The sequence below is a fragment of the Cebus imitator genome, unplaced genomic scaffold (genome assembly GCF_001604975.1).
Source record: "Cebus imitator isolate Cc_AM_T3 unplaced genomic scaffold, Cebus_imitator-1.0 Scaffold478, whole genome shotgun sequence".
Lineage (NCBI taxonomy): Eukaryota > Metazoa > Chordata > Mammalia > Primates > Cebidae > Cebus > Cebus imitator.
Window position 1 is genome coordinate 1,415,731 of NW_016107793.1, and position 9,734 is coordinate 1,425,464.

At 59.8% G+C, this 9,734-nt stretch overlaps 1 protein-coding gene across 1 annotated transcript; it reads left to right on the forward strand.

Annotated features, from left to right (window-relative positions):
* PRR7 (proline rich 7, synaptic) lies at positions 1-9,734 on the forward strand. Its single transcript, XM_017512880.2, has 3 exons — positions 1-207; positions 7,881-8,546; positions 8,795-9,734. The coding sequence occupies exons 2-3, from the start codon at positions 8,120-8,122 to the stop codon at positions 9,190-9,192; spliced, it is 825 nt and encodes a 274-aa protein (XP_017368369.1). The 5' UTR covers positions 1-207; positions 7,881-8,119; the 3' UTR covers positions 9,193-9,734.

Consider the following 9,734-nt stretch of genomic DNA (forward strand, 5'->3'; position numbering starts at 1 on the left):
GGCTCAGCACCCGCCGTGTACGCGCCCGTGCGCGCGCCCCGTGGCTCCAGCCGAGCGCTCGGAGCCGCTTTCGCTGCTACTGTCTGCTCCCCCGGGCCGCCGCCGCCGCCGCCGCCGCCTCCCCGCGCAGGCCCGGGGCTCTGTCCGCTGGGCCCGCGCCACTCGCCCCGAGCCAGGAGAACGAGCTCGAGGAGGATGCCTGGGCCCGTGAGTACCGCGGCGGCTGCGGGCCGGGCGGGCACTGAGCGCGGGCGGAAGATGGTCCCAGGACTGAGCCCTTCCCCGCGTGCAGCTCTGCGCCCTGGCCCCGGGTCGCCGCCCCGGACCCCCGCCTGGGCCGCGGGCAGCCCCTCCCCCAGCCCACACCGGAGGGAGGGAGAGCGCCAGTGAGCGAGGGAGCCGGAGCGGGGCGCGAGCCGCCACCAGTTCGCTTGGAAACGGTTGCCACAGCAACGGGGTTGCGCTCCCCGGCAACACGACTGCGGGGCGGCGACGCCCCCTCCCCCCTTTCCCCCCTCCCCCCACACGAGCCCGCAGCTCGGGGGCGCAGGGGGAGAGGAGTGCGCGGCGGGGGTACGTCGCCCCTCTGGCCCGGCTGGGTGTGCCTGCCTCCACAACCCGTCGAGGGTGGGGGTGGGGGCGAGCGGCCGTGGGCACGGGCTGGCTCCCACGTGGCTGCAGTCGTCGCAGCAGGGCTCCTGGGGTGGCTGAAAACGTGGGGGTGGCCCAGCCCCTGGGCTTGTCACGGGAGGAGGAGGCACCGGAGGCTGGGTCTGGGGTCTCTGACCATAGAGCCTCCCACCCACCCAACCACCACCAACACCCAGGGCCTAATCGCGCCAGCCCTGGACATGACCTGAGTCGAGTTGGGTTCCCCCAGGGGCGATGTTTCTTACCAGGGGAGAGGAGCGAAGCTTGCATCCCTCCTCCTCCTCACAGCCAGGGCATGTGCCACACCGGGCAGGGGCCCGCGGTGAGTCTCTGCTCCGAGTTTCTAGCCACCATTCTCCAGGGAGGGGTGGAAGCAGAGTGGGCAGGAGCAGAGGAAAGGACATTGCTGACCCAGGGAAGCTGAAGCCCAGGCCAAATGGGAGCGACCCAGCCCATTGTCTGGATCACAAGTGCCCCTTTCTTGTCTGAACACAATGCCCCAACTGTACTGAGTGGCTTGCAGGTTGGCCGGCAGGGAGGCCCGGGCCACATGGAGGTGCCCGGTCCTCCAGGGGAGCTCCTCTGGGAGGAGAATGGCCTCTGACTCAGAGGAAATGACCTCTGGCTCCCCTCCCAACCTCCCCTCCGCAGGCATCATGCTGGAGAGAGAAATGGCCCTCCTGCCAGCTCTCCCAGGCCTGACTCAGCAGATGCCAGCCACGACCACGGGCTTCAGATCCAGCATCCCAGCGACCACAACCGCCCTTGGGTTTCCTTTCCCATCCGGGGAGGCATACTAGAGGTGACTGGCATTTGAGGCCTTGGCATAAGATGCCCATAGATGGGTGGTGCCCTGGAGGTCAGGCCTGAGTCTCCTGCAGGCAGGGGCGCCTGGGGAATTACTCACAGGTGCTTTTCATTTCCTTCCTGCTCTGTGAGACCTGTGTTCAGCACTCTGCCTCTATTATCTCCTAATTTTTTACAACAATTGCACAAGGTAAGTTTATTATCCCCATTTTAGAGATGAAGACTCTAAAGGGAGGCTCAGGGAGGTGAGTGACTTGCCCAAGGTCACACTACCCGTAAGTGGCAGAGCTGAGTCTATAGTGCAGACTTCTCTGTGGGCAAAGCCCCTCTCTGCCTGCTATCTAACTTCTCTTGTAACCCAGGCAGAAAAGAACCGTAGAGCCTTCTAGAAGAGCATTCTTAACCTTCCTGCACTTTCATCTAGTGAGGACATTCCCAAAAAATGTCTTGGTACATTTTTTCTGCTTCCAGCAAAATCAGCCAAATTCTTGCTCCCCCAGATGGATTACAGGACAGGGCTAGCTTTCTCCATCCCTTCTTCACTTCCTCCTTCCTCCATTTTCTCCCTCTGGGTGAGACCAAGCAGCAAAGGGCTGCCCCAGTCCCCTGGGAATCCCCCAACCCCTGGTCCTCGGCTCATGGGCTCCGTGGCCTGCTCAGCTTGCAGTCTTGGCTGTGGGAGAGAAAATTTAGCGAAGATGGGCCTGTGCAGTGCTGCAGCCTGTGGGTGCTCTGTCTAGCTCCAGGCACTGGAAACCCAAATGCTTCCAGGATCAGGGGGGCAATGGAATGAGTGAGATGGGCCAGGGAGCCTCTCAGCTCCAATCTTTGTCACCGTGTGAAATGTGGACTTGGTATGACCTGACTGTCCAATTTTCAAGATGAGCCAGAAATCCAGACCTTTATATACAATCTCCTGGATTTTTAAATGTTGGCAATTAATCAGAGTGTTTTTAAAAAATTGATTGTGAAAATGGATTGTTTTAAAAACATGTCTGTGAACTGTGTCCAACCTAAGGGTCCTGTGTTTGAGACCTCTGGTCCGTGGAGGTCACAGCAGTTTTTGCTCGGCCGCCTCCAGGCTGTGCACAGTGTAGCGCCATGGGCTGCTTTCTGCATTTGAGCTTCTTGAGGCTGCAGGGTGATCCCTCATTAGAGGGAGTTCTGTTCTCCTCTTTGCACCCTTGTCCTACTGCTGAAGAAACTTCAGCTCAGATATGGGAGTAGCCAGAATGGGATCACATGGCTCAGTGAGGGCAGAAGCCACATTTGAACTCAGGGCTATCCCCTGGCACTCTGCTTGTTACCCAGGCTACCCCCACCAGGGTATCACCGTCATCCCCCTGTGGCCACCTTCCCTGGAGGGTCAGATCATTATTTCCATGCTAGCTGCAGGGATGCAGGCACAGAGAGCCACAGGCTGAGGTTTCAGTGGAGGAACCTGGTCTCCGAAAACCCTGCCCTGAAGAGAGCCGGAGCTGAGCACAGTAGACACTGGCCTGAGTAAGGGCTCTCCACCTATAAGCCCAACGGGGCCCCATTCTCTGTGGTCTTATTTGTAGTTTCCCAAGCCCTGGGTTCCTGGCTTGGTGTGAGGGTTATGTCACCTACCTGCAAGCAAGGGTGCCACTCAGTACCCTGACCTAGATGGAGGGAGGTTCTGGCCAGTTCCAAGCCTGGCTGACTGTGGGACCAGAGTCAAGTCCTGTCAAGTCCTCTGGCCTCAGTTCCTCTGTTAGTGTGGGAGGGGTGTAAGGATGTTACCAGTGGGCTCCCTGAAATGCCCTTCCTGCCAGGACTGGGGGCTTTGTCATCCATCACCTGGGCTTCACACCATCTGGCTATGGAGACCTGAGCTGGACCCACTCCTTGTGCCTACATCCTTGTCTGTAGAGAGAACAGCAGCCACCGCCTGGGCGTTCGTGAGATAACTAGCATAGAGGCCAGTAGTGGGCCTGGCATGTGCATGGCACGCAGGACAGGCTATCAGATTGTCCAGTCCCCCAGCTGCCACCTCCTGCTCTGAGTTCCTGTCCCTTCCCTTCAAGACCAGCAGCTCTAGCTTTAAGTCCAGGTGTGACCCAGAGCCCCTGCTGCCTGGGGTTTCCGATCCCCATCCCCCAGCGCCCTGGTGTGTGCCTCCATGCAGCCTTTTCCTTTGATTTACATAGACATATCGGTTCTCCACTTGCTTATAAACCACCCTGCCAGGCAAGGGCTGGGTGATGGCTTTTCTCTCTTTGACATTTTGGTGAATGGCTAACACTTCCTGGGAATGAATTGGATGTAGACCCAGCCCTTGAGATACTGCCAGTCCCACAGCTAAAAGGCCAAACAGGTAATGAGCCCTCCAGTCTCTCCTTCCGTAGGTGGTTCTTGAGCTACTTACAGGGTGCCGACTGGTAAGACTGATGGTGCTGGACCCTGGCTGCCCCAGAACATCCTGGTATCATTGGGCTTCCCATCCCTGGGGGGTGAAGTGGCTCAGGTGAGCTGGACCTAAGAGGCCTTGGCAGGAGCTCTTCCGGGTGACTAGTGGTTCTCAAAGTGTGCTCCCTGGCCCTGCAGTACCAGCATCTGCTGGGAATTTGCTAAAAATGCACACCCAGGCCCCATCCTAGACCTACTGAATCCAGCACTGGGAATGGAGCCCAGCACTGTTTTAACAGCCTCCACGTGGTTCTGATGCTTAAGTTTGAGAGGCCCGGATCTAAGCCATGTTAAATGCTGGATTGGCTCCTGAGGCAATGTGGTGTTGTGAAGAGTGACTAGGCTGGGCAGGGACACCACACAGTGGTAAGCATGATGATGGGGGCCAGGGGAAAGACAAGTGTTGGCCTGGCCAAGGCAGTGGCAGGAGGAACAATGGAGGTGGACAGATGCTACTCTGCAGAGGTTGTGGTGGATGGAATGAATGGTGGGCTCTTTGCTGAGATAAGGACCCAGTAGCAGATCGTTCGTGCTTTGGCGTGTAAGCCTGAAGTGTAGGGTTCTTTGTGCAGAGGGCAGTGTGGGAGGTGCCCACAGCAGCGCAGCCAGCCCCTGGCTCTGTGTGCCCTTGGGTGTCATTTAATCTCCTTGAGCCAAGTGTTCTCATCTGCCAAATGACAAGAATGCTAGCCTGCTTTGAAGAGATTGTGGTGCCCAGCCCTCAGGCAGGGAGCACCCCGGGGACACACACATCTCTGCAGCCTCAGCTCAGAAGCCACCATCATGGATTAGCTTCATCTTCACCGGTGAGGAAACTCAGGCAAGTTGGAGGTTAACAAACTCACCCAGGGTCTCGCTTTCATCCCCCTGCCATGCTCCCAGTGAGTGTGTGTCCCAAGAAAACCATGCAGAGTGATATGGTTCAAAAACACTACAGATAAATCAGGATGGAACCCTAAAAGATGTTCAAATAACCTTCAAGAAAGAAAAGAGAGCTGAGTGTGGCGGCTTACGCCTGTAATTCCAGCACTTTGGGAGGCTGAGGCAGGAGGATCAACAGAGGTCAGGAGTTTAAGACCAGCCCGGCCAATGTGGTGAAACCTCCATCTCTACTAAAAATACAAAAATTCGCCAGGCGTGGTGGTGGGCACCTGTAATCCCAGCTAGTTACTTGGGAGGCTGAGGCAGGAGAATTGCTTGAACCTGGGAGGTGTAGGTTGTGGTGAGCTGAGATCTCGCACCATTGCACTCCAGCCTGGACAACAGGAGTAAAACTTGGCCAAAAAAAAAAAGTAAGAAAAGAGAAAAGAAAACAAACAGAATGTAAGTAACAAAATAGCAGACTTCGGTCCATCCAAAGGGCATAGCTCCTGGCCCCTGAGCGCATTGGGTAGGAAGAGGCAGGTATTTGCTACTAGCAGTCTGGAGCAGTGTGGGCAGTGGAGGGAGTGGCTGGGAGCAACAGGCTGCAGACAGGCTCTGAGTCTGAAAGGCTCCCAGACAAGGGCAAGAACTCACGTAGTAAAGGAGCAGTAAGGGGCACAGTTTTTTCCGGAGGCTTTGCAACGTCTGGCCTAGTCAGGTAGAGCATTTTGAAAGGTCTGAATGAACCTCTGATGTTTATGTATTGAGGACCTATGGTGGGTTAGATAAGAGTCTGCTGAGCACCTGGGAGAGAGGCGTCAGACAGGAATGCAGTCCTGTGGGCCTGGTGTGACACTGACGAGGGATGGTGTTCAGCATCAAACCCCCGTCGCGCCAGCTGGGCGCTGGAGCCAGGTTAGGTCCAGGGGGCTAACTGTGTGACCTTAAGCAAGAACCTTCCTCTCTTTGGCCCAAAGTTGCCTGGTCTATAAAATGCAGCTATGATGGCACCCAGCAGATCCTGGGTGTGGCCTGCCCTGTCTGGCCTCATGCCCAACCTGCTGACACTTTTTGTCTCTTGCTAACGTGGAGCTGCCCTTCCATCTCCCCTTCATCCTGTAGCCCTTTCTCACCCTGCTATTCCACAGCATCCTGGGGCTGGTGATCAGGCATGCCAGGGCCCTGGTGGGAAGGAACAAGAATGTACATTTTGTCTATTAGCTGGCCAGTCTGCCCAGTGCCCCCATGGCTGCCACTTCATCTGGCTTATCACATAGGGAGTGTTTTGACACAGAATTTGGATTCAGGTTCAGGCTAAATCCTAGCTCCTCCCCTTCTGAGCTGTGTGACCTGGGGCAAGTCATTTCCCTCTCTGATCCTATCTCCCTGTTTATCAAATGGGCACAACCACCACATGGACAAGGTGGTGTTGATGAAAGGATTCTGCCTGGAAAGAGAAATATCCTTGACAGATATTTCTAATTCAGCTAACCCCCATCATCTCCAGCCCTAGAAGTACCTTTTCTGACTCAGAGTTGTTCCTGCCTGGCAGGCCAGGGGGACTTCTGGTTAGTGCCAGTTTCCTCAGAGCATTCCTGATGGCTCAGGAAAAGAATAACAGATTTAATTAACTCCCAGTGACTGGCAGCATCGTGTTTTTATCTGGGCTGCGTCACCATGGCAGCTTCATGGCAGGGTTGTCGAGGGGGCGGGCAGAGCTATGGTTCCTGCCATTGTCTGTTCTGGAACGCAGGCCCAGGAGAAGGGGACTGGCATGGGCACCAAGTGGCACGTGGCTGAAGGCAGCCATGGAGTCAGACGGGTGTCACCTGGGGAGGTGTGGGGTGGCCCATGGCCTGGCTTCCCCTCAGCTTGGGGCTCAGGCTCCCGGTGGTTCTCAAATTAGAGTGTGTACCTTGGGTGTGCTGAAGGTAGGAGGGTCCGTGGTGCTCCTGGAAGAGGCCCACAAAGTAGCCCAGGCCACAGCCTCCCCCCCACCCCACCCAGGCTAGGGTTTTGTGGCCAGGCCTGGGTTCAAATTATGGCTCCACCACCTGCCATCTACACAGCCAGTTGTTCCCCACTCCTCATCTATAAAATAGGAATCATTCTAGTTACCCCAAAGGCTTTCGTTCAAACCTGTGTGTATAAGGCATTCAGGAAAGGCTCAGTTCTGTTCTGTGGGGGCGGTGAGCAGTCACCTGCTACCCTTCACTCTCAGAGTCAGGGCTCCCCCCTACCTATCTCTTAGGGTGCAAGGTTCCCCCTCTCACCGCCCACCCCCTCCCGGCTGTGGAGAGGAGGAAGCGGAACTAGAGATGCCTATCTGGAGTGCAGGACCAGGTGGATATGAAAGACTAGCTTCCAACAGTCATCTAGTTTTCCTCCCGTCTGCTGAGAGGGAAAAGGAGACGGCAGCCTGGAGACAGAGGCAGAGCCAAGTGGGGTTGTGCACGGGTAGGAGGCGGGAAAACGGAGTTGTAGTAGGCAAGGGCGCCCTGGAGGAAAGGAAGAGAAAGACTGGCCCACGCCCGGCGCGCTAGGCGCAAAGGCAGGGCCGGTGGCACACAGTACGAGTCGGAGCCACCAGCTGCAGCTCTCCTGTGGGAGCGGTGCAGATCCGGAGGACGCGGTGCCGGGCCGGTTCCGGGCTTTGGGCAGCCCGGCTTCTGCATAGGGCGCCGGGTAGCTGTCTGTAAGGCTCTAGGAGATGTGCCACCCTTTCCCCGCAGCACAGCAACCGCACCGAGACGCCTCTTCAGCGACCTGGTGCGCACAGGCTCCTGAAACCCTTTCGCAGTTAGGGTACCTTCAGCGGGAGGCTGCGGATGGCGAATCTCTCGTGCGGGCTCAGAGTTGGAGTCTGGCCTTTGCGCGCCCCCTGCTGGCCCGCCTCGGCTCCCCTCAGCGCCCCGGCTCCGCCGCGGCGGCTGGGCTCAGATCGGGGAAACCCTACCGAGGAAACCTCGAGCGTGACGTCACCCTCATCGGTGACGTCACCTGGCCCCAGGGGAGCGCGGGGTTCCCACGGAGGAGGCTTTCCCCGGACTGCGAAGTACGCGGGCGGGGGCCGGGAAGTCATCGGGGGCCGCGGCGCGCCTTCACTGCGCCCTATGTCTGCCCTACAGGTCCTGCGCGGCCCCGGGTGAGGCACGCCCGCGCGCCCGCCGGCGCCATGGGAAGGAGCGGGCGCCGCTGTTGTCCCCCGCCGGCGCGCGCACGACTTGAGACCTGCCACGGGCAGCCCCCGGCCGCGGGTCCCCGAGTGACGCTGGCGGCACCTGAGAGTGTGGCGCGGGCCCGGGGCCACGCAGAGGAGCCCAGTGTCCAGTGAAGCGGCTGAGGACCCGCCGCCCGTGCCGCCGCCATGGTGATGTCCCAGGGCACCTACACGTTCCTCACGTGCTTCGCCGGCTTCTGGCTCATCTGGGGTCTCATCGTCCTGCTCTGCTGCTTCTGCAGCTTCCTGCGCCGCCGCCTCAAACGGCGCCAGGAGGAGCGACTGCGCGAGCAGAACCTGCGTGCCCTAGAGCTGGAGCCCCTCGAGCTCGAGGGCAGTCTGGCCGGGAGTCCCCCGGGCCTGGTGCCGCCGCCACCACCACCGCACCGCAGCCGCCTGGAGGCCCCGGCGCACGCGCACTCGCATTCGCACGTGCACGTGCACCCGCTGCTGCACCACGGGCCCGCGCAGCCGCACGCACACCCGCACCCGCACCCGCACCACCACGCGCTCGCGCATCCGCCGCCTCCGCACCTGTCGGTGCCGCCGCGGCCCTGGAGCTACCCCCGCCAAGGTGAGTACCGACCTCCGCCAGGGGGCGAACCGGGCCGCCGGGGGTGGGTGGGGCGTCGGCGCGGGCGGGCTCGCTCCTTACCCGTGGGGCTTCCACCCGCCGCCCCCGGGAGAACACTGGCGGCGGCGGTCTAGTGCTCAGGCTTGGGCTCGGGTTGGGGCTGGGGCGCGGGAGATCCCTGGCCAGAGCCTCTGCAAGAGGCTGGAAACCGGCGGCCTCACCCCCTCCGACCGCCTCCCACTCCGCAGCGGACTCGGACATGTCCAAACCACCGTGTTACGAAGAAGCGGTGCTGATGGCCGAGCCGCCGCCGCCCTACAGCGAGGTGCTCACGGACACGCGCGGCCTCTACCGCAAGATCGTCACGCCCTTCCTGAGCCGCCGCGACAGCGCGGAGAAACAGGAGCAGCCGCCTCCCAGCTACAAGCCGCTCTTCCTGGACCGGGGCTACAACTCGGCGCTGCACCTGCCCAGCGCCCCTCGGCCCGCTCCGCCCTGCCCAACCCTCTGCCTGCAGGCCGACCGCGGCCGCCGGGTCTTCCCCAGCTGGACCGACTCAGAGCTCAGCAGCCGCGAGCCCCTGGAGCACGGAGCTTGGCGCCTGCCGGTCTCCATCCCCTTGTTCGGGAGGACTACAGCCGTATAGAGGGGCGCCCGGCGCCCCGGGCCCCGGGCCCCACCGGCGAACTCCTGGCCTGACTGCGGGGCTTTTTAAATGCTTCCCTGGACTGCGGGGAGGGGCGGGGGGAGGGAGGGATTTCTTATCCCGTTTGTTACATTTTGAGGATAATAAAGGTGTGTGATCTGGTTTGGTACAAGCGGAGGGTGCACCCGCTGCTTTCGCCCAGGGTTTTGGCGACAAGCCGGGGCCTTGGCAGGAAGAACTCTGAACGTGCATTTCCGCCACAAGACCGCCTAAGGATGCAGAGCTAAGTCTGAGATCAATCTTCCTCGGGCGGTTCTAGGTTCCAGGCGGCTTCCCCTGGAAGCCTCAGCCCCCCACCCAGTGTCTCACGGGCCTTGTAAGTCGGGTGAGGGCGCCCCCTGGTAGCAGGGAGGTGCTGCGGCCTCGGAGGTGGGAGGAGTTGAGAACCTGGGTTAGGGCAGGCGGCAGCCCAAAGGGATCTGGATTTCTTTATTAACAGACATGAGCACGACCCGTTACAGAAGTTTGTGCTTTCCAAAAAA

Coding starts and splice junctions, on each gene's coding strand:
- PRR7 (XM_017512880.2), top strand. CDS start 8,120: ATGGTGATGTCCCAGGGCACCTACACGTTCCTCACGTGCTTCGCCGGC. Junction 8,547..8,794: donor CTGGAGCTACCCCCGCCAAG/GTGAGTACCGAC, acceptor CCCACTCCGCAG/CGGACTCGGACATGTCCAAA.